The sequence below is a fragment of the Cherax quadricarinatus genome, chromosome 5, assembly GCF_038502225.1.
Source record: "Cherax quadricarinatus isolate ZL_2023a chromosome 5, ASM3850222v1, whole genome shotgun sequence".
Classification (NCBI taxonomy): Eukaryota; Metazoa; Arthropoda; class Malacostraca; order Decapoda; family Parastacidae; genus Cherax; species Cherax quadricarinatus.
Genome location: NC_091296.1, coordinates 27,493,871 through 27,519,781, shown reverse-complemented (window position 1 = coordinate 27,519,781; position 25,911 = coordinate 27,493,871). Strand labels below are relative to the sequence as shown.

Below are 25,911 nucleotides of genomic sequence, written 5' to 3'. Positions count from 1 at the left end.
AAAAAAATGAAACTGCCGTAAAAACAGTGAAACAGGCCTACAGGGGATAACATACGGAAAACAAACCCCGGCCTCTTCTGTACCTCATGGATGGTGTGGCAAACGATACCAAAAAACGTAACAACTGATGGTACATAGTTATTGAGGAAAATTTTAGTCGTACCAAAAATGCAAATATACTGTCATATACAAAATGTTGAAATAATTTCGTTACAAAAATGTCACCTCATTAAAATTAATGTCACCTCATTAAAATTAAAATTAATGGTTAACGAGTAAAACACGAAAAACAGTGAACGGCCGCCATTTTCTCAAGATGGCGGCGAAGGCTCAGTTCAATAAGAATCTTTGGTATGTTGCTGAAGAACACATTACCCATACTTCTACGAAATTTCATTAAAAATTAATCCAATATTTTTTTTTTTTCTAATTTTACAGGACTAGTATGTCTGGATAAACAGGTTCAAAACTAAAGAAGGTCGAGAGACTGAACTACGAGGGAAGATTAAAGGAGTTGAACCTAGTAAGTTAAAGAAGGACCAGAGGTATCATGATCGTGTGGTGAAAGATACTCAAGAGCATGTAAGAGGGAAACCATACCACAGGCGGGAATAGAACCCGCGATCAGAGTGTCTCAAAACTCCAGACCGTCACGATTGCAAACAAACCATACCACGATTTCGTGAGTCATGTTAACGGCTTTGAGGGGACTTGAGCTAGAGTTCGTCACTGCCACGCTAGCTGGAGATTCGTCTGTAAAAGCTTGCATTTGTGGTCACAGTGGTGCCTATGCTAACCTTCCTATGGTGTAGAAATATACCTAGTTGAATGAATCTTATTGTGGCTAGCTGGTCCAGTGACTAACACGACGGTCTGGAGTTTTGAGACTCTCTAATCGCGGGTTCTATCCCCGCCCGTGGTATGGTTTGTTTGCAATCGTATCATTACGATTTCGTGAGTCATGTAAGAGGGAAGATTAGAACATTTTGAAATGCAAGGCGAAATGCGAGTAAGTTGAACCTGACTAGCTTGTGCTACTAGGTCGGATGCTGTGCTCCTCCCTTAAGTGACGTGTCTAACCTCACTAGGTCAAGGCATGGCTTAAGCTGGTGGGAGAATTGGACCTGCTTCGCATAGGCCAGTAGGCCTGTTGCAGTGTTTCTTCTTTATGTTCTTATGTTACTAAATATCGCACTATTCAGATGATTTTTCCTTTGAAAGGCGGGAAATTCAGCATATAATTCCAATAATGGACATAAAAGGGCCTAAGATCTAGAACCAATAATACCGGTCAAATTATTATTATTATAATCAAGGGGGAAGCGCTAAACCCGTAGGATTATACAGCGCCCAGGGGAGGGGGGGATGTGGAAGGCATTCAGGCTTAATTCGGGGAACTGGAGCACAGATCCAATTCCCTAAATCAAGAGCCCCTACCGGTCAAAGAGGTGGGGCCAATACCAGAGGCTTGATCCCTAAAACCAACAGTTTGTACAACAACCCACTGACCCGCAACAAAATAATAAAACACGTAACACGAGATACGAGAGGATGGTATGAATGATACTTATGGAAACCTGTGAGACAGATCAATACAGAGCATGTCTTACTGGGTGAGTCTTAAGTACACGAGTGCAACCGTGTGTGTGTGTACTCACCTAATTGTACTCACCTAATTGTGGTTGCAGGGGTCGAGACTCAGCTCCTGGCCCCGCCTCTTCACAGATCGCTACTAGGTCCTCTCTCTCTCTGCTTCCTGAGCTGTATCATACCTCTTCTTAAAACTATGTATGGTTCCTGCCTCCACTACTTCACTTGCTAGGCTATTCCACTTCCTGACAACTCTATGACTGAAGAAATACTTCCTAACGTCACTGTGACTCGTCTGAGTCTTCAGCTTCCAGTTGTGACCCCTTGTCCCTGTGTCCCCTCTCTGGAACATCCTGGAACATCCTATCTCTGTCCACCTTGTCTATTCCCCGCAGTATCTTGTATGTCGTTATCATGTCTCCCCTGACCCTTCTGTCCTCCAGTGTCGTCAGTCCGATCTCCCTCAACCTTTCCTCGTACGACATTCCCCTGAGCTCTGGGACTAGCCTTGTTGCAAACCTTTGTACTTTCTCTAACTTCTTGACGTGCTTGACCAGGTGTGGGTTCCAGACTGGTGCTGCATACTCCAGTATGGGCCTAACATACACAGTGTACAGTGTCATGAACGATTCCTTATTAAGGTATCGGAACGCTATTCTCAGGTTTGCCAGGCGCCCGTATGCTGCAGCAGTTATTTTGTTGATGTGTGCCTCCGGTGATGTGCTCGGTGTTATGGTCACCCTAAGGTCTTTCTCCCTGAGTGAGGTCTGTAGTCTTTGTCCATCTAGCCTATACTCTGTCTGCAGTCTTCTTTGCCCCTCCCCAATCTTTATGACTTTGCATTTGGCTGGATTGAATTCGAGAAGCCAGTTACTGGACCACATGTCCAGCCTGTCCAGGTCTCTTTGCAGTCCTGCCTCATCCTCATCCGATTTAATTCTTCTCATCAACTTCACATCATCTGCGAACAGGGACACTTCAGAGTCTATTCCTTCCATCATGTCGTTCACATACATCAAAAATAGCACTGGTCCTAGAACTGACCCCTGTGGGACCCCGCTCGTCACAGGCGCCCACTGTGATACCTCTTCACGTACCATGACTCGTTGCTGCCTCCCTGTCAGGTATTCCCTGATCCATTGCAGTGCCCTCCCTGTTACATTTGCCTGATCCTCCAGCTTCTGCACTAATCTCTTGTGGGGAACTGTGTCAAAGGCCTTCCTGCAGTCTAGGAAAACGCAATCTACCCACCTCTCTCTCTCGTGTCTTACTTCTGTTACCTTGTCATAAAACTCCAGGAGGTTTGTGATACAAGATTTGCCTTCCATGAACCCATGCTGGTTTTCATTTATAATCTTGTTCCTTTCCAGGTGTTCGACCACTCTCCTCCTGGTAATCTTCTCCATGACTTTGCACACAATACATGTCAGAGACACAGGTCTGTAGTTTAGCGCCTCGCTTCTGTTTCCTTTCTTAAATATGGGGACTACATTAGCTGTCTTCCATTTCTCAGGTAGTTGCCCAGTTTCAAGGGATGTGTTGAAGATTGTGGTTAGAGGCACACAAAGCATCTCTGCTCCTTCTCTAAGGACCCATGGGGAGATGTTGTCCGGTCCCATCGCCTTTGAGGTGTCAAGGTCACTTAGGAGCTTCTTCACCTCCTCCTCAGTTGTTCGTATGTCATCCAAAACTTGTTGGTATATTCCCTCTTGATGTTCCCTTCTGTGCTGTCTTCCCACAGCCCTTCCTGTCTCTACTGTAAAAACTTCCTTAAATCTCCTGTTCAGCTCCTCGCATACCTCCTGATCATTTCTTGTGAGTTCTCCACCTTCTGTCCTTAATCTGATCACCTGGTCTTTGACTGTTGTCTTCCTCCTGATGTGGCTATACAACAGTTTCGGGTCAGTCTTGATTCTCGATGCTATGTCATTTTCATACTGTCGCTGGGCCTCCCTCCTTACCTGTGCATACTCATTCCTGGCTCTGCGACTGATCTCCCTATTTTCGTGTGTTCTCTGCCTTCTGTACTTTTTCCATTCTCTATTGCACTTTGTTTTTGCCTCCTTACACCGTCGGGTAAACCAGGGGCTCGTTCTGGTCTTCCCGTTGTTACTGTTGCCCTTGGGAATAAACCTTTCCACTGCCTCCTTGCATTTTGTTGTTACATATTCCATCATTTCATTTACTGGCTTTCCTGCCAGTTCTCTGTCCCACTGGACTTCCCGCAGGAAGTTCTTCAACCCTATGTAGTCCCCTCTTTTATAGTCAGGCTTTTCCCATTCAACTCCTGTTATTCTCTCCACTTGCAGCTCTACTATGTATTCAAAGCACAGAACCACGTGGTCGCTAGCTCCTAGGGGACTCTCATACTTGATGTCCTCAATGTCTGAGCTGCCCAGGGTGAACACAAGGTCCAATCTTGCTGGTTCATCCTCCCGTCTCACTCTGGTAGTGTCCTTAACATGTTGGTGCATGAGGTTTTCCAGCACCACGTCCAACATCCTGGCTCTCCATGTTTCGGGACCCCCATGTGGCTCCAGGTTTTCCCAGTCAATCTCCCTGTGGCTGAAATCCCCCATAACCAGCAACTTTGCTCTGCTGGAGTGAGCTCTTCTTGCCACCTCAGCAAGTGTGTCCACCATTGCTCTGTTGCTCTCTTCATATTCCTCTCTTGGCCTCCTGCAGTTCTGTGGTGGATTATACATCACTGCAATGACCACTTTGTGTTCCCCAGACTGAAGTGTACCTACTATGTAGTCTCTTTCTCCCGTCTCATCTATGCCTTCCATTTTCTCGAATTTCCATCTGTTTTTTACGAGCAGAGCAACCCCACCTCCCCCCTGCCCCTTCTATCTTTCCTCATGATCTGGTATCCTGGTGGGAAGATTGCATCTGTTATTGTCTCCATGAGTTTTGTTTCTGTAACTGCTATGATGTCTGGGGACTTCTCATTGATTCTTTCTTGCCATTCCTCATGTTTATTCGTTAATCCATCTGCATTTGTGTACCAAACCTTCAACTTCTGTTCTAATACTGTAACTGTGGTGCGGGGGGTGGGAACAGAGGGATCGGTGTGTGATGGTTGGTTTGGATTGTTCAGTTGCCTTGGGGGTGTCGTGGCTGGAGTCCTTCTGCAGGTGTTTCTGGGGGGTGTGCTTGTCCTTCCATTTGATCCTGGGTTATTCTGCTCTCCTTTTTCATTTCCTCCCATTTCTCCTTTCGTTTTTGAACTCTCTCTTTCATCGTCTTCCTTTCGTCCTGTGTTCTGTTTCGATCGAGGTACACACTCCAGAACTCCTGCTTGCCTCTCAGCCGTGCTTTCTCCTGCAGGATCATAGTTCGGGTTGATTCTGCCTTGAAAATTACTTTGAGAGGCCGATTCCTTTTCTTTGTGAACCACCCAATTCTCCAAAAATTTGCCACCTGGGTCATGTCCCCCTCGCCTATCACCTTCATGATATCTTCAATCGCTTTTTTCTCCTCCTGCTTTCTTTCATCATAAGTTTCCCCTTTAGCTTCGTCTAGCCCATAGACAAACACGGATCTCTCCCTTTCCACCTCCCCTGTGACTCCCATTGCATCCTCTGTTGTGTTTTAGTTCCTTCCCGTGGAGTGTTCTTTCCTTCAGTCCCTTCACTAGTTATGGCCCCTATGCTTCTTGGTTTGTCCTTGTGTGTGTGTGTGTGTGTGTGTGTGTGTGTGTGTGTGTGTGTGTGTGTGTGTGTGTGTGTGTGTGTGTGTCGTGCCGAATAGGTAAAACTGGTCAATTAGCAAGAACTCGTTTAAAATTAAGTCCTTTCTAAAGTTTTCTTTTATACGTTTAGATATATATTTTTCATTTATGTTAATGTAAAAATTAATAATTTTGCACCAAAAGAAACTTAGAAAAATTACCTAACCTTATTATAACAAGCGCAATTTAATTTAGCCTAATCCAACAAAATATATTTTTGATAAGCTTACAATAATTTAATAATAAACAAACACAATGAAATATATTTTTTCGTTAGGTTCAGAATTACTTTTTGCGAAATTATTGCATACACAATTTTTGCTCTTCTTATTCGGCAAGAAGTAGTTTGCTATTTAAGCCAAAATAGCAAGTTTTACCTATATCCCGGCGTAGTGGATCTACCCAACACATGCATGAGTGAATTCATTACCTCCTAAATCCCAGACGATTACATTACTTTCATTCAGCACTACAAAAAATATTAAGGCGTAAAGGATAGTGCAGAGGGATATCCGTACGAAGGAGAGGAAGAGACAGACATGTGTTGCATAAAGGAAAGAAAGTGCATCTGGGAAGAAGGGGGGGAGGGAGCAATTGGATTTGATGACGTTAGGGAAGGAAGGAGAGGGGCAGGTGTACTAAAAGAAAGGAGTAAGGGAAGAAAATAGGGAGGGTGGATGGGGTGGGGTTATAAGACCCCGCCATGACGTGACCTATGACTCCTCGTGACCCCTCACTTCCGGTCCACTGCCCTCACTGGCCAGGGTCACCACCGCATAGGTCCCTGGAGTCACCAGCCTCAGGCTCTAACACAAAGCTTGGTTTTTGTGTCTGCTTCTTAACATGACATTGAGCAGTATATCTGGTTATAAGACAATGTTTTCTTTAGCTTCTCTGGTCATAATCCAATCAATGCAAGAACGTATGAACACATTAAGAATATTGTTTACTAAGAGGCAGGTCCTGCTCTCACTCATGCTGGTCTCTCCAAGTGTGTATAATCACTCATCTCAACAGTTTGTGTCCTTGTAGTGTTTTCTTTCTATTCCATGAGTAAGTGGAATAGAATTCTTCATTTCTAAGCAATGCGTGTCGTAAAAGGCGACTAAAATGTCGGGAGCAAGGAGGTAGTAACCCCATCCCATGTATTACGTATTAAAAAGAAAAATAAGGTAATAGTAAAACTGGGTTGTTTAAATGTGTGTGGATGTAGTACGGACGAGAACAACACACTGTTAATGTTATGAAAAGCTGGATGTCCTAGCATTAATAAGAAAAAAGATAAAAGAGGCGAGAGAATGTCATTGGGGAAGAGTAAACGGAGTTAAATCTGGTGTATCGGAGAAGCAGCGCTAAAAAGAGGCAGCAGTAATATTAAATTAGTTACTGAAGAGGGGGGGGGGGTTGATGTATTTAAATAAAAAAAATTATATGAATTAGAATATGGGTGGGGCGTGAGAAGTGGGTTATAGTAAGGGTTTATGCACCTCGGAAAGAGAGATATGTAATGGAGAGGGAGACATTTTGGGTGTTCTGTGAATGTGTGCAGAGTTTCGAACCAAGTGAGAAAATAATTGTGGGAGCACTAAATACTAATAGGAGAAACTGTAGATGGCATAGTAGATAAGTTTGGAGTGCAAGGAGTAAATTATAATGGGGGGGGGCTCTATATCTAAAAAGAGGTTTGGTAACAAGCAATATTTATTATAAGAAAAAGATACAATAGTTTGAGAGATTATGCATTAGTAGATAAAAGGTAGGTGGATAGACTTCTTGATATGCATATTTTTAGATGGCAACAGATTCTGTATATCAGATAATTTAGTGGCAGCTACAGTGGGAGTAAGAGGTAGATGACATATAAGGAGTGTCATGAGTGGGTAAGAGGTGAAAGTTAATACATAAAAGGAGATGCATCAAAATATCAGCAATTATTGGGAGAATGGTGAGTCAGAAAGCATAGGTTATGTGGATGGTGTCAAAGAGGCAAGGGGTATTTTTAAGAAGGCAGTATTAGTGTGTGCAGCAAAAGTTTGTGTGTATAGGAGGGGTAAGTGGTGGAATGAGGAGGTAAAGAGGGTGGTATGGGATAAAATGTTAGCACATGAGAGATTTTTAGAATGAAGAGGCGCTATACGGAGGGATAGTATGTGAAGAGTAGAAGGTAGAGAGGTTAAAAAAGTGGTGATGAAGTGCAAAAGGAAAGTCAATGAGTGGGTGGGACTATCAAAATTATGCTGAGACTAAGAAAAAGCTTAGGAGGGAGATTAATAAGTCAGGAAAGCCTTAGAACAAATGGATTTAGCAGTTAAAAATATAAGAGAGTTAGATGGGAAGTTGGAGGTACAGGAGAGATGGCGGGAGTATTTTGAGTTGTTACAGGGAGGCAATTATTTCATGCACTAGGCAGGGAAGTAAAACATCTTGTAGGAGTAAGGAAGAGCCAGCTAAGTGTGTTGGAGAGGTGCGTGAAGTGGTGGGTGGAATGAGGAAGGGTTGTTAAAGAAGCAGGGGGAGAGTATAAGACAGAAATGTTAAAAGAATGTGAAGATATAAGATGTTCTTTCGGAGTGGTTGGTGTATTTGTTCAATATATGTATAAAAGGAGGGAACGTACCTAAGAATTAGCAGAGGGCATGCATAGTTCCCTTGAATAAAGGGAAGAGGAAAGAGCGAATGTAAGAATTATAGAGAAATGAGCTGATGAATATAATGGGTAACGTGTATGGTAAAATTATTTTTGAAAGAATAAAGGGTAAGGCGGAAAATAGGATTGCACTTCCACAAGGAGGATTTAGAAGGGATAGGGGATGTATAGGTCAAGTGTTTACAATGGAGAATAGTTAAAGATAAAAAACTTTTGGTTACATTTACCGATTTAAAGAAAAAAAAAACATTAGATAGGGTGGATAGGTTAGCAATATGATAGATGCAGCAGGTGTATGTAATACGTGGTAGATTACTAAAAGCAGCACAAAATTTTTTATGAGGATAGTGAAGCTCAGGTAAGGGTGTGCAGGACAGAGGGATATTATTTTCCACTAAAAGAGGAAAGACCTTAGATAGGTATGAGTGGCATCACTATGGATGTTTAAACATATTTATAAATGTAAAAGAAATGAATGCTAGGGATAAAAAGATTACAAATTAGACAAAGTTAGCGCAGTCACAGTTGCTCTTTGCTGATGACACATCCTTTGGGAGATTTCGAAGTGAAGTTACAAAAGTTGGTGAAGGTAGTAACAAAAAATTTAAGCAATGAATGATTAGGTATCAAACTGGCGAGAGTATAGAGGAAGTTAGCGTGTTCACAAACTTGGGAATATGAAAGATGAGGTAAACAAAGCAGAACAGAAAAAGTGGGTGTACTGAAACAACTGCGAAGAAGAACTTTATTCATGAAGGTAAAAAGCGGAATGCACCAGAATATAGTGGTACCAACACTTGTAGGGATGTTACTGAGGAGAGGAGGCTGGAAGAAGTGGAGAAGCCGTGTTTGAGGGAGACGTGTGGTGTGCATATTATGCAGAGAATTCTAAGTGTGGAGATTAGATGTGGGGTTACAATAAGAATAATTCTGGGTCGAAGGAATTTTTCTTGAGGTGGTCTGGGCACAGAGGAGAGCAAAATAAGATGACTGGAAGGGTATAAAAATCTTAGGTGGAGGGAAGGAGTGGTAGTGGTTGTCCCAGGAAGGGATGGAGGGGGTAAGAGGTTTCGAGTGTACCAGGGGCTTGAACTTCCAAGTTGGATCGGATTGAGAAGATGCAATTCGTTTTTTTTTTGTGTGTGTGATCTGACGTGCTGCTGGAATGTGAACAAGGTAATATTTATGGAGGAATTCAGGGAAACCGGTTAGCAAGACTCGAGTCCGGGAAGTGGAAGTACAATGCTTGCACTCTAGACGGGTGAGGATGATGCGCTTTGTATGGCTATCTGGACTGTGATGTCAGCACGCTTCTGGCAAAACAGCCGATTGAATGAATGACGGAGAATGCGTTTCTTCTTTTTTTTTTGGGGGGGGGGGGGTACTCTACCTAGGTGAGAAGACGGATGGTGTGGTTTTTTTTATTTAATATGGTCACTAGAAATGACATTAAAGTAAAATTAATATCACCCTTGTCTCTCTTTTGTGTTATATTTTACAGGTCTCGGTGCCGGCGTGGTCGACCAACAGCAGACGCTGTGTAATGGGAGCAGGATCCGCAAGAAATGGATATGATAAGACACCTGTGGAACAGTTAGGTAACTTTATTGTTGAAACGTTTGGTCTATACAGTAGGTCTCTTCAGTCAAATACAGAGGCAGAAGGTGTAGTAGTGAAATGAAGATGATGGGACTGACCACCTCAAATACTAGTTATCCAAGGTTAATGTACTGATTACATCTTCATTGCAGTATTACACCTGCTGCCTCTATATCTGACTGAAGAAGCCAACTGTGTAGGCGAAACTTTTCAACAATAATATACCAACCGTCGCACATGTCAATCATCAACTTGTCGGTATTTTATACAAATTTCAACACGGGACTGTATACTGGATGGGAAGTCGCCGATACACCCTATCTCCCGAGTCTTTCAAATTATACGACTACCATGCACGGACAGGAGCCCTTAATATCCAACGAAGAGATATGGAATCTTCACGAACATCTCTGTAGACCTTAGGAAATATACCATCTCCTCATTATTTCTGGGAGAAATAACCCTAACTATTCTGTACTCCTGGCCACCAAACATTGCTTCAACCTTCACTCATAATTTTTATTATATCTAATTAAAATACCCTGACAATTTTTAATACATTATTTATCTTTAAGCTCCTATTTTTTATATTTTATTTATTTTTTTAATCAGGGATCACATTTCCCTGACACAAACACGTGTGTGTGTGTGTGTGTGTGTGTACGTACAATGGTGTATGGTTGAAAGGAAGCTAGGAGCATAAAATGGTACAAAAGTCTACCAGCAGAGTGGAGGATTAAAAAAAATTATGAGGTTAAAAACATGTTCACAAAGAGTGAGATCAAGCTGGATCACTAAAAGGACTGGGGCACTTGGTGTGTTAATCACGCAAGCTTTCCTTTCTTCCCGAGTATAGAAGTCACAAACGTACACTAATAATGCAGTGGCTGCGTCATTACACATTACACCACACAAAGTTTTACGCCAGAACTCTCACAGTAACCAGACACAGAGTTGCATGAGAATAAGGAATAACAAAATCTCAATGTTATACACAGTGGATTACTTCAGTCAAGTGTATGAGCCGGGCCAGTATATAAGACTACATCAGGTAGATGATATTCATGTTTACATCATAACAACAAAATCTCAGTGTTATACACAAGAAATTGTTTTAGCCAAGTGTATGAGCCGGGCCAGTATACAACATTATATCAAACAGACGACGTTCAATTTGCAACATAATGTCGTACTAAAAAATAAATAAATATTTGAATTTAGTACTGTAACCTCATATCAGTTTGATGTCTTGCTCCACTAACCTTGAGAAAACAACCACATCTATTCCAGAAATCTTTAAGTCTTGTTTCTTTACACGGTGAAACTCAATAACTTCAAATAGCTTGGAAAATGCACGCCTCTTAAATAAAAAAAAAAATCTTATTATCTTGACCTTCGGGGGGAGAAAAACAATACAAGTGTACACGGGAAGCAACAAAGTGGTGAATGATGGTGCACCACCACTACACGAGGCTGGGAAAACTGGAGAGGCAAGCACCGTGAATGCTACTAGCTGACACCAGGCACACTGACACTGGCTGACAGAAGACCCACACTCAGTGCCACCCTTCACGCCTCACACCACCAAGTACCCATTAATAACCATACTGTGTCAACACCCATAAACATCTTACAACTTTCTTAACCTTAGTTATCATCCCCCCCCAGCACACTAACACACAAACACACCCATCCCCCCCACACCCACCAACAGATCGTACCAATGTACTTGCATCGTGTTTGTATTTGTCGATGTTGAGGTACGACCTAGAAACAGTATCTACCTGCTTATTATAATAATGTTTGTCTGTGTGTGTCTCTCAACTGATTCAACACACCTGTCACACATGTGCAATGTATAAGACTGTCATTAACACATGTACATCAAAGTGATGTGTATCTTTCAGTGTATATGCATACAACGTTTAATGACCACTTTAGGATTTAAGATATTAGTGATGTTAATAACCCAAAAGCAGCTGATAAACCTATTTTTTTTTTATTTTTGTTACAAAACAGTGGAATTACTTTATTATTCAGTGCCACCTGTGACCGATATCGAGTTTTTCTATCCTCGTACCTTGACCTGGTACCAGGCTTTTCTGTTGGTTGCCTGTTCAACCAGCCTGTTGCTGTTGGCATCCTACTGGCACACATTTCCATTACACTGTTGTCGAGTTTCCTCTTGTAAACATCCACATATGTTCCGGCTGGGAGCAGGTTGACAAGCCTTGCAACACGAATAATACAAGTGTTCTCGAATTGCGCCTATGGTGCCTATGCTGTCAACTGGATCTATTTTGCACTTCCTCCCACATTTTTCACACTATGTCTGTGACCTGTGATACACTTGGGACCAGTTTTGGGAGTTTTCTTACATCCGCAACCTGGTCTTGGGTCAGGCTGGTCAACCAGGCTTTTGTTGTTGGCGGTCCACTGGTCCACAAATCCATCACAGTCTGAGCGATCTGGCACTTGGAAGAAAGACTTTACATATAACACACCTCTTATGAGTTTCGACTCTCATTGCTCTGGTGATAGCCTGGTTAATCAGGCTGTTGCTGCCGAAGGCCCGCGGCCCCCCACATATCCATCACAGCCTGGTTAATTTGGAACCTAGTGAAGATACTTGTCCAGTTTTCTCTTGAAGATTTCTACATTTGTTCCAGCCGTGTTTCTGATATCTTGTGGTAAGACGTTGAATAGTCTGGAATCATGAATGTTGATACAGTGTTCCCTTATTGTGACCACCGCACCCCTGCTCCTCCCTGGGTTTATTTTGCACTTCCATCTCTCTCACTCCAGAATGTTATGGCAGTGTGCAGATTTGGGATCAGGTTCTCGAGTACTTTCCAGGTATATATTATCGTGTATCTCTCTCTAGTCCGTTCCAGTGTGTACATGTTCAAGATTTTAAGGCGTTCCCAGTAACGATCTCTGTATTTGTTTCCTTTTGAGGAGGATGTCTCAGCAGTAATTTAAATATATTCTGGTACAATATTGAATAGTCTGGACCCACGGATGTGATACAATGTTCTCTTATTTTACATATGGCGCCTTTGTCTTTCACTGGGTTAATTTTACACTTCATGTCTTTCATTCCAGTGCGTTGTTATTGGTAGTGTGTAGGTTTGGGACAAGGCCCTCAAGTATTTTCCATATACATATCATTTCTACATTCTAGAAAGCACATATTCAGAAATTTTAGGCATTCCCAGTAGTTTAAAAGTCTTATTGACTTGCTGTAGGCTGTAAACTATCTCTGTATCTGTTCCAGCTCTAATATATCAACTACCCAAACCAACACGCTTTTAGAGCGGGACGATCATGCTTGTCACAGCTGCTGAACCACTATGACAGAAATACGGAGGCGTTGGAGGATAACCAAAACGCAGATGTAATATACACAGATATTGCAAAGGCGCTTGACAAATGCAATCAGGGGCGATAAATGAGGGCCAAAGGAATTATGGGAAAGGCAGGCAGATGGATTCTCGGGTTCCGAACACACATCTGTATAGCCCTTGTGGCTTAGCGCTTCTTTTTGATTATAATAATAATCCGAACACACACAACACAAAAAGTTGTAATAAACAGAGCAAAACCCAGCATCTGCTGTTTCTTATCCTAATGGCAGACATAGATAAGAACACCTGTCAAACTTTCGTATCATCATTTGCACATGACACTAAAATAAGCATGAAAGTAACTTCAGTAGAAACACTGAAAAATTACATGAAGATGTAAGCAGGATTTTCCAGTGGGCAGTGAAGAACATGACGTTCAATAGTGATAAGTTCCAGCTGCTTAGGTAAGGAAAGAATGAAGAACTCAAATAGAACACTGTATACAAAACTCAAGAGGATCCACATATAGTACGAAAGAAACACGTGAAAGGCTTGGGAATAATTATGTCAGGTGACCTTTCAAAGAACACAATAAGACAAAGGTCACGACAGCCAGGAGGATGAAGGGGTGGGCAATGAGAACCTTCAAAACAAGGGAAATAACATCAATGGCGACACTTCACAAATCGCTCATGCTCCCTCATTTGGAATATTGCTCAGTGTTGACGGCCCCGTTCAGGGCAGAAGAAAAATCAGAGCTTGGACAAAAAGAGATCGGTTACGGCCCGCACAGCCAATACAGCATTTAAATTAATGGGAATGCCTTAGAGTCTTGAATATGTACTTACTGGAGTGAAGGAGAGAGATACATGATGATAATATGTACCTGGGAAGTACTTGAGGACATACTCCCACATTTGCACACTGCCATAACAACATACTGGAGTGAGAGATATGGAAGTGAAAAACAAACCCAGTGAAAAGCAGGGGTGCAGAGGGCACAATAAGAGGACACTGTATCAACATCCGCAGTCCCAGACTATTCAACATCTTAATCTTACCAGAAGATATCAAAAACACTTCTGGGACAAGTGTAGAAGTCTTCAAGAGGAAACTGGACAAGTATCTTCACCAGGTGCCAGATCAACCAGGCTGTGATGGATATGCATGGCAGTGGGCCACCAGCAGCAACAGCTCGTTGATCAGGCAAACAGATGAGCCTGACTCATGGCCGGGCTCTGGGAGTAGAAAAAGCTCTTGGAACTCATCAAAGGTATATCAAAGGTAAAGGTATCCTGGATGGTGCCATCAACACCGAACAGTACTCGAGTCATGAGAGCACAAGCAATTTGAATATCATCTTTGGCAATATTTATCTTGTTTTGAATGTTGTCATTATTCACCCTGACATCTGCCTAACGTTCAGAACGTTTGCCTTATTATATTTTCTAATTAACAGGTCAACTGACTTGTCATTTAGAGAACACGTTCTTTTCGTTCTGGTTGATGGTTATCCTGTTTTTGTATGTCATATCTGAGTTCATTTTTCTCATCTGAGCAACTGGACTTTGTCACCAATGACCACCATTTTATTTTCTACTATGGAAGGTTTTCCTTTCATCCTCTTGCATTTTTAATGTCTTCTACTTAGGATACTTCTACGCTTATTTTCTGTATCATCAGCAAATGATAATACGAGGTTGTGACGAGAATTTTTCTCTCTCATATGAGGATGAGAAACAGCAAAGGTGCCAGGACAGTGCCCTGAGGTACTGATTTTTTTTTTAAACTGATAGGGCAGAATTTTACATTTACTACTCGTGTGTGTTCTAGTGATCAGAAATTGAATATCCATCTGCCTACTTTTCCCGTTATACCACATGACCTCATTTTATGAGCTATCACTCCATGATAGTATTTATTAAATGCCTTCACAAAAGTCCGTGTATATCACATCTGCATTTTGATTTTCTTCCAAGTCGTCTGTAATCCTGTCGTGGTGGTTCAACAACTGTGATAAGCATAATTTTCCTGCTCTAAATCTACGTTGGTTTGCATTGTGCTTTTCCTGATCATTGTAATTTAACGGCACATCACCGAAAACGCCTCATCATCCAATACACTACACAAACAACCTGCACATTGGAGAAAGAAGCTTGCGACGACGTTTCGGTCCGACTTGAACCATTTACAGTCACTGATTTTGTAAATGGTCCAAGTCGGACCGAAACGCCGTCGTAAGCTTCTCTCTATGTGCGGGTTATTTGCGTATTGCTTTTTAGTTTCATATCTTTATTATACACACCATACCCATGGTGTATTGTTCCAGTCATGGTGTTGTGCCTTTTTGTTCTTTATCCAATACACTGTTATGATAGTGTGCAAATTTGGGACTAGGACTCAAGTATCTTCCATGTATACATTATCAGGTGTCTCTTCGCTCCAGAGAGTCCATCTCAAATACCTTGAGGCTTTCCCAGTAGTCTGAATGCTTAACTATTACATCTGTAACCTTATCAAATTTACACTTTCATCCTTATGTTTATAATACCATGAGAGTTGGCCGGATTTTTTTAAATTAGGAAACAAATATAGCACACTAATCTACATATGTCAAGTAATCTCCTTAATACAAATTGCTTGCAAGATAAAAGCATGACAAACTCGTAACTTATACCTAAATGTACTCCAGTTAGCCCTCTTAGGATCTAGTTCCTAGGCCATTTGTGTATCCATGTACTCTTGTGCTAAACTCCTCCGCATGGAGTACTTCATCGTTGACAAATAACAAATTATTAAACAAGGAGCATAGCCAAAAGAGAATTTACTACGAAGAATTAAAAACTGAGGATCACAAATGCTAAGGGAACATAGAAAGTATTTTCATTTTTCAGCCCCAGTGAGAAATTATTGGTGAACATAGAGACAGGGCTTGAGGGTGACAAGAGAGAAGCAGAAGAAACCATTGCGTGGGGTCAGGGAACAAATACACACACACACACACACACACACAAAAAAAAAAAAAAAAAAAAAAAAAAAAAAAAAAAAAAAAAAAAAAAAATTATGCAAACTGTCAAACTATGCAGACGAAACCTAAGTAATACAAACATTGAAAACATGTTATAAATTATTTAAGGAAATAAGAAGAGCGCCATTAAAGGCGGTAAACAAAATTATCACTTCAGTATACTTATTCTGACAAAGAAAATACATGCATATAAGAAAGCATAAAAATACACAAAGATGAGTCTTACCGTTCTTGAGTTTGTTCTCCTCGGCAGCTTGACCGTTGGGGAAGATGGTCTTCACGAATATTCCCATACTGCCCTTCGGTGAATCCCGCCCACCTACAATAGAAAACCCAAGAGACTTCCTGCCGCGTCCTTTCTCGAAGGCCACTGTCTGTACCGACATCGAGAGAGACTTGGGGCGTCGCGGCAGTGTGGAACTAAGACCTCGAGGCTCCGACCTCGAGGGATTGGGAAGTTTGATGGATCCTGGCGGACAGGAGAGTCTTTGGGCGACTGGCGGACATTTTCTGCTGGAGTGGGGAGACTTTCTGCAGGGGGTGGAGGGGGTTGAAGCTGTCTCTATCAACACCTGTTTCTGTGGCGTCGTTTCCAGCCTCGGGATCATGCTAGTGTGTTTACCATCCCACTCGTGAGAGTCCTCAGGTTCTACGTGTATGAGCTTGGACTTGTATATATCACTGAGAAAAGCTTTATCACCGCAAAGTCTTACGTCACTAGCCGAGGAGTATCTCACATCATTTGAATTTCTTACATCGTGGGAAGAAGAATATCTGGGCTCACCGTTAACATAGCGAGACAGATTACCTTTTCTATTCACGTATATATCGTAGTAAGTAGTATGGGTGTGCTCTGACGAAGATACGGTGGCAGGAGACGACTGCAGTGTTGGGATGTTGGAAGGTAGAGATGCCGGGCTTTCCGAAATAGGCACTGAAACAGATACAGTGCCTGACACTGATACTGTAGCTCTCGAGGGGTCGTAGCCCGGCAGGTAAGACTCCAGCGGTGCCAAAGTGGTGTAGTCCGCATAATCATCGTAATCAGAGTAAGATCCCCTTCTGCGTGGGAGACTTCGTTCACTATAAGTATCCAGGTGTTCTCGCCTCACTCCAAGAGCTTCATCGGCGCTCAAAAGTTCGTTCCTGAAGGCTCTATCGGCGGCATAGAGCTCACCACAAGCTGCGCTCAGCCGCTGAGCAGCCTCAGCCTCCGCAGTTTTATCATCTGATGCGTGGTAGGTGGCGTTGTACTCGCGGTGGTGATGAACGTCCACCTCCCTGGCAATGACGATGTCCACTTCCTTAGGCGTGCTGCGCAGGATGTGGCGAGCCTCGTCCAACGTCACACCACGCAGGCGCCGACCGTTTACATTAATGATCTCGTCACCAACACGGAAGCGACCGTCCCTGCAATAGAGAGAAGTGAATAGCTAAAATTCCCATTTTACATACAGACAAGTTTGCTTAATGAAATTGTCAGGGAGTCATTAAACTTTAGTATGCAATGCACATCACTGCAAGTCATTAAACCTGAGCATGCAATGCACACCATTGCAAACGTAATTAAAAAAAAAGATTTAACAATCTATAAAATTTATTTTCTGACACACACTAGCGATTTTAGAGTACCACTGTAATTTTAGTGTGACGAGGAAGAAAGCTGAAGCAAATCATCTCATTCATTTTCCTTACGATCTTCAAAAAGCCTGGTACATGAAAGATTACATTAACATAAACTATTATTTAAGTGTTAAAAGTAATTTTGCAAAACAAAAGTAATTCAAGTATGTAAACAATCCAGGGCAACATGGGTTTCTTGCAGGTCGGTTCTCTCACCATTGTTGGACCAAGACAAGCTAAATGTCTAGGTATTCAATACATTTCATGGAAGTCTTGGACAACTGGAGACATGCACGCTTCAAGTTCCTAATCAGTGTCCTCAACAAAAATGAAGGTGTGTTCCTGAGGTAAAGTAAACTAAAAGTATTCCCAAGCATCAGATACACGGTGAACCCTCCAGTCAATATAAGAACATAAGAATGTAGGAACACTGCAGAAGGCCTACTGGCCCATACGAGGCAGGTCCTTATCAAAACGACCTCTACCTAAAGCTACCCAAGAAATAATTCCCGTACCCCATGACACCAATCAAACCCAGCCCCTCCCACTCATATATTTGTCCAGTCTCTTCTTAAAGCTACCCAAGGTCCTAGCCTCTATCACACCACTGGGAAGACTGTTCCACGCATCTACAACTCTGTTAGAAAACCAGTACTTGATGAACATCAAAATGGTATACAATACCGACAGGTTGTTAGGTAAGACACATATGCAACAGTTAGACAACTTTATTCCGAAACGTTTCGCCTACACAGTAGGCTTCTTCAGTCGAATACAGAAAGTAGGCACATCTCTACTGTTCCTGCCTACTTTCTGTACTCGACTGAAGAAGCCTACTGTGTAGGCGAAACGTTTCGAAATAAAGATACCTAACTGTTGCATATGTGTCTTACCTAACAAACCAGTACTTACCTATGTCCTTTCTAAATCTAAATTTATCCAACTTAAATCCATTATTTCTGGTTCTTACCTGGTTCGACACCCTCAGTACTTTATTGTCTCCCTTGTTTATGCCCGTCATCCACTTATACACTTCAATGATATCTGCCCTCATTCTACGCCTCTCCAGAGAGTGGAGATTTAAGGCTTTAAGTCTATCTTCATACGGGAGGTTCATTACACAGTAAATCATTTTAGCCATTCTTCTCTGTATGTTCTCTAATGAATCTATGTCCATCCTGTAGTAAGGGGACCAAAACTGAGCAGCATAATCTAAATGAGGCCTCACTAGTGATGTATAGAGCTGTAAAATAATTTTGGACTTCTGTTACTTATACTTCTTGAGATGAATCCAATATAATCAGACTTCACATAAAACAACGATATACACCTAAATTTTAGTTTTTTCGCTACAGACGAATAAATAGAACTGTCATATGAGACTTATGCAAATCATACTATAAAGCACAAATGAGATCTAGGAGTATTCATGTCAGAAATTAATTTATAACCACAATAGTTAATAAAACTCAAAAGCAAAATTATAGGATGAAAAGCGACATCTTTCTACACATGAGACAGTAAACCACTATCATGATGATGCTCTTTAGGAACTTTTACATTAGACTACAACACTGGCCAGACTACGGATCACGAGACTGTGCACACAACATCTATTGCTCACATCCATTCACTCAAGCACATTAAGTAGAAAGGCCCAAAATCATCCAGATTCTACTCGCTGAACTAGTAAAAAAATTTTTTTTGATCGAGTTTGTCATACGATGATCCATTTGTTGACTAAGAACATCTTCAGATGACCCGTTTGTTAAGTAAAAGGACACAAGTGCAACTAATGTGACATTTATTGTGGCCACAATAAATGTCACATTAGTTGCACTTGTGTCCTTTTACTTTACATATTGTCGGTAATTCTACCAACTTTATTACGACCCGTTTGTTAACATCTTAAAACCAAGGAAGACGTATATTCACACATGGAAATACTGGACGGACTTTTTATAAATATGCACACTGCAGTATCCAATGAGAGCGGAAGCATTGTAAACCATGAAAAAATGACCCAATAAAAAATTAAGGAGAAGTATGTACACAAAATAATAATTACGTAAGTACCTAAAGTCGCCCCAAAAACTTTGCAATAGTCTCCTCTCAAATAAAAGGAATCTCTCCTATAGACCACTATATTGAAGGAGGGAATTATAAGTTCTTACAAACCTTTACATCCTGGTTGAGGCACCCACGTGAAAACTTAGCAGTACCTACAGTGGCTGGTAAGACAACCATGACACTCGGGCTCAGAACAGGCACTGGAAAGGGAGGGACCTCTGACGAGTTCCGAGAGTTTGTCTACTCCCAGAGCCCGGCCTTGGGTCAGGCTCGTCCCTAGCAACACTTCAAGGCAGAATCAATGACACTTGCATTAGCACCAATATAACATTTTGCAAAACCCTTCGGTGTAATAGCACACAAGATCTATGCAACAGAAATAAAAAAAATAGATGGATATTCAACTTTCTAAGAAATCGAACCCCCCAAAAAACAGCAGTCAACAGGAAAAGAGCCGTATTGCCCAAGGCACAGTACACGCTCCAATTATATTTCTCACTCGTATATTTTACACAGATACAAATCATAGCACGTTATTTTTTTTTTTATTTGTGGACGACTCTAGAATTTCAACAAGAATGGTATTCATCGAGGACGCAGCAAATCTTCAGGATTAAATAAATTATCATGTGGGAGTTCGACACGTGGATTAGGTAAGAAATACTCACGTAGGCTGTTATTACGTATAATTGCAGATATGTGGAGAGAGCCCTTGCAACCGTACCTATCTCCTTGCTCACACTCGTAACACTAACTGACCGGCCGCCCACGTACCCATAGAGGGTCTTTGAATAATGCCAGGTCAGCTCAATATGAATAGACAGTGACTCAGGCAGAGACGGTTGGTCGTTGAGTCAACGGTACACTGGTTACTGGTAACTGGTTACTACTACTGAGAAAATCACCTCTTCACTTATCAGCCAAGAGGCATGACAACAATAAAATGAAATCTTCAATTTAATAAACGTACAATACAATATGCGGTAGCTTAGCTGCGTTCCTGTACAATACACGGGAGCTTAGCTCCTTTACCATATAATATACAGAAGCCTAGCTACTCTACAGCACACGGGGGCCTAGCTGCTTTGCCATACAATACACTGGGGCCTAGCTGTTTTTGCCATACAATACACGGGGACCCTAGCGGTTTTTGCCATACAATACACGGGGCCTAGCTGCTTTGCCATACAATACACGGGGCTTAGCTGCTTTGCCATGCAATGCAGGGGGCCTGTTTTGCCATACAATACACGGGGGCCTAACTGTTTTGCCATACAATACACGGGGGCCCTAGCTGCTTTGCCATGCAATACATGGGAAGATAAGTGAAGGGTGTGCTGGAGGGGGATGATAGGTGCGTGGGGTATGTGTAAGTGAGGGATGGTACACTGGATGAGCTTGTGAGGAAGGGTAGGGGAGGGTGCAGGGGACGTGCTGGCGGTGGAGAAGCCAGGTGCTGAGTGTGAAGGCCAGTGCTCGCGCCATCCTGGAGCCTCCCACCTCACTACTACTGTCTCTTGTTACTTCTCTCATTAATACTCTCTCAGTTACACTCCCACCTCACCACTACTATCTCTTGTTGCTTCTCTCATTAATACTCTCTCAGCTACACTCCCACCTCACTACTACTGTCTCTTGTTACCTCTCATTAATACTGACTCTCAGCTACATTACCATCTCACCACTATTGTCTCTTGTTACTTCTCTCAGCTACACTCCCACCTCATCACTACTGTCTCTTGTTACTTCTCTCAGCTACACTCCCAGCTCACTACTACTGTCTCTTGTTACTTCTCATTAATACTGACTCTCAGCTACACTCCCACCTCATCACTACTGTCTCTTGTTACTTCTCATTAATACTGACTCTCAGCTACACTATCACTGCTGTCAGCCTCCCACCTTCAGGTACGCGCTTCATAATTCTGTTTCTCTAAGTTATCTGATCTCTTCCACTATTTTCCTTCAATTTACTTTGAAGTGCTTCCGAAAATCGCCACTCCCGGCCAGGTCACTAGCCAAGTCTGGCTTGTTTCCTACATGTGAAATTACATTCGCTCAACTCGTGGGGGGCTAGAAAAAGACAAATGCAGTATAATGCCATCTTTTATTGACAAATGCAGTATAAAGCGATCTTTTATCAAGTCACAAACAGATTTGTTTGCGACTTGATAAAGCCCATTATGTGGGCGAAACTTAGTCAATAAAAGATCGCATTACACTGCATGTGTCAATTTTTACATCATGTTGGTATTTTATACAATTTCTCTCCCTTGTTGAGGGTTACACAGCGACCGATGAAGAGAAGGGTGGTGTTTAATTCCTTGGCTTAAGAGCTCTTCTCCATCATCACGGCACATTCCCATACAGGATGACCTCCTCTCTGATGATCTTATGAAGCGGTGTGTTGGAAGCTGCGGCTGGCAGCTCCACGTATACATCACAACCTTGCTGATGAGGGATACTGGTGGTGGTGCATTGTTTCTCAAGATGAAAAGTTGTTTTCTGACACATGTCTAGTTAAGCTATGACCCGCCGGCTTCTGGCTGACCCCAGCAAGACTATGTCTTCAAGCTGGCACTGGACAAGCACCTAAAGTCAGTTCCTGATCAGCCGGGCTGTGGCTCGTACGTTGGTTTGCGTGCAGCCAGCAGCAACAGCCTGGTTGATCAGGCGCTGATCCACCAGGAGGCCTGGTCACAGACCGGGCCGCGGGGGCGTTGACCCCCGAAACTCTCTCCAGGTCTCCAGGTAAACCAGTTGATCACTACCTATTGGAGTCCTGAGCTGGTAAAATGGTCTGTAAGAATGTATCTGACACAAAGTGCAGGTTAACTGATATATTAAAACAAGCCTTAATAAACTCCTACATTATAAGGTAACACAATAACTTGAAGCAACATGAGATGCAATGAAATTAAAAATAGAATAATGCAGGAACACTGCAGTAGGCCTATTGGCCCATGCTAGGAAGGTCTAACACCTACTCATATCCTACCTAAATTGAAACCTACCCCAAGTTTTCGCTGCCAATGACGCTTCTTGAGAGTTGTGCCACTCATCTACAACTCGGCAGCCTAACGAGTACTTCCATATATCCTTTCTAAATCTAAATTTCTCCAATTTGAATCCATTGCTTTGAGTTCTGTCTTCGTTAGTTATTTTCAACATCATTATTTATATCCCTTTTTTTTATTTCTGTTTTCCAGCTGTACACTTTAATATCGTCATTAATTCTACGTCTTTCCTGAGTGCAAATTCAGTGCCTTCAGCCTATCTTTGTGGGCAAGGTGTCTGATATATGGGATCAACTTCATCTTAAACTGTAAATTTTCCAGCGTATTTACGTTCATTCTGTAATACGAGACCAGAACCGAGCAGCATAATCTAAATGATGCCTTACCAAGGATATAAAAAGTTGGAGAATATATTTAAGACTTCTATTTATACTTCTTAATATGAAGCCCTTCATATCAAGAATTCTATCAGCATTATTGCAAACACTTAATGCACTGTTGTCTTGCTTTTAAATTTCTACTAACCAGAACTCCTGAATTTTTTTCACATTCATTTTGATTAAGATCTTCATTATTTAGCTTAAGTACCGTAGTTATTAGGATAAAAACATTACATTGTCCGTACTGAACAACATCCGTCACTTCTCCGACCACAGCATCAACCTATCCAGTTTATCCAGTAGTTCAAGTGTCCTCATCAGAAAGTATCTTACGGCACGTATAAACTACTGGAAACGCCTACAGTCCTTTCATCTGTATTCCTTGGAACGTAGGCGACAAAGGTACATCACAATTTACACAGAAAATCTTGGAGACACTGATCCCCAATCTACACATCAGAATCACTCCATGTGAAAGCAAGACACTTGGCAGACGGAGCACATCACCTTGAATATAATGTAGGGACATGATGAGTACACTAAGAGAGAAGTTGAGTGTCAAACGCTCCCGATTCTTCACCAGCCTCCCTCCGTTCATAAGGGGAATTGCCGACAAACCTCTAGCAGTCTTCAAGAGGAAACTGGACAAGTTTCTGACCAGGTAGGCTGTGATTAGTACATTCAACGCAAGCGGCCAGTTGTAACAGCCTGGCTGATCAGGCCTTGATCCTCCAGGAGGCCTGGTCTGGAACTAAGCAAGGGCGTTGATCCCAGGAAGCATTATTCGGGTATCTTCAGTGTCATTGGCTAACTTATTATTTATTCTTCATCTACATCATATGTGTAGCTTGTGAAATACATAGGTCCCAACGCTGACCCTTGTGGCACACCACTTGTAATAGGTCCCCATTCTGGGTTCTCTCCTTTAATGCACTCTTGCCTATCAGTCACCTCAACCCAAGAGATAATTTCTCCTCTCTCAAGATGGAGAAATTTCTTCCCCTTCGAGGTGGATTTCAACTGAATCAGAAATTGATTCCATCGACCATCCTACAATTGAGGTTAGACTGATTGGTCTATAATTTAAAGGTGAGGACATGTCTCCCGTCTTGCAAGTGGGTATCATATTTACCACTTTTCACTTATCTGGTACAATACCAGCTTGTGTTGATCTGTGCAGGAAATTAGAACCTTTGACAACAGTTCTTTGGGGCAGTGTGTCTGAGTACTGTCACTGGTAACTCTGAACTTTTATTTTTGCTCTAACCTATATAATTAATGATCTTTTTGATTTTGTTCGTATTATTGAGTGTAAAAACGGAGACAAAATAGTACACATTTCTTCGTCAATAATTGTAAAGTGACTTAAGTTACATTTAAGTAGGCTTATCTTTTCCTTTAATCTTACGTCTATTGGCCTGAAAGAAGCCCTTTTAGCTGTCCTTATTCAATTTTTTGATTTCTCTTAAATTTAATATACTGGTCAATAAACTCCTCTTTTTTAACTCTCCTGTAAATGCTTTTTATATCTGCCTCAGAGATGTTTTACTGCATTACTCATCCACTTAGGGTCAGCTACATTTGATCAAATTTCTCTATTAGAAATATATGCAGCTTGGGCGACGCCACAGAGACATCCATCATCATTGTGTATATAAATGGTTAAGAGAACGGATATCACACTGGATTTGTCCAACGTTATATCTCCTACGACTGCCTCACCTCAGTACGATATATCAGTCACTTATTCACGCATATGCTGCCATCTTTTCAAGACTGATGGACTGATTACATCGACTCTAGGCTGAAGGACTGATTACCTCAAACTTCTGATCTTCACCATTCTTCTTTGATGAAGCCACTGTGTGGCGAAACGTTTCCTCAATAAAGATACCCAAGTGTTGCACTTGTGTTTAATTATCATCATCGTGTATCCAGCCCCCATCATGATAATTCTAAGTCATAATAATCCCTCCGCCCCATATAATCTGCAGCTTGGAAATTAGGGACCTAGATTTTATCGTCATTAAGATAATTCCATGAAATACCGAAACAAATTGATTTGTGGTCACTTTCTAGAAGCTCATCATTAACTTCAACATCATTTACCAGAGATTCCTTCTTTGCCAGAACCAAGTCAGTGCACAACAGATTTCTTTTTTTCATTTGTGCTGCACCAACACACATCCCTCTGATGTTGTCAGTACAGTATTAACACAAGTCAGTCTCTTAAGAACCGGTTGGACAAGCCCTTTAACTAGATACAACTCAGACGCCACCTCAATAGTGTAGCAGCTGAATAGATACTTGCTGTGGTTGGTTGCTCTCACTGCAACAATTAGCTCCAACTAATTGTTGCAGTGGAATGACCGAGCTGACCATGGATGGAGAGAGCACAGTACTTGGTGGTGTTGGTGGCAGTAGTAAAATAGTAGCACAGTAGTAATAGCAATAGCAGCGGCAATAGTGTCATTCACCGAGCACTTGGAGCAAGTAGGTCCCTCAACGCTCATAGCCATAAAAACATACATGTACAACACACAATAAAACAAGAAGCAATAGTAGTAATAATAACAGTAGTAGTAATAACAGTAATAACAACATTAACAGTAATAATAGCAATAGTAAGAGCAACGGCAGTAGTAACAACAGTAGTAATATTAACAGTCATAATAGTAATAGCAACAGTAATAATAGTAACAGCAGCACTAGTAGTAATAGCAACAGTAGTAATACACAGTAGCAGTAATAGCAACAGTAGTTGTAATAAACAGTAATAGCAACAATAATAGTAATAGCAAAAGTAGTAAAATCAATAGTAGTAATAGCAATAATAGTAGCAATAACAACAGAAGTAATATCAACAATAGCAATAAC

The 25,911-nt window shown here is 41.7% G+C and overlaps 1 protein-coding gene across 1 annotated transcript in view; it reads right to left on the bottom strand.

Moving 5' to 3' along the window:
• Positions 1-25,911, bottom strand: part of LOC128684790 (uncharacterized) — a 143,813-nt gene that overhangs the window by 42,741 nt on the left and 75,161 nt on the right. Inside the window, exon 5 of the mRNA XM_053771058.2 lies at positions 16,171-17,354. Coding sequence (XP_053627033.1) covers positions 16,171-17,354 — 1,184 coding nt within the window. The remainder of the gene's footprint in view (positions 1-16,170; positions 17,355-25,911) is intronic.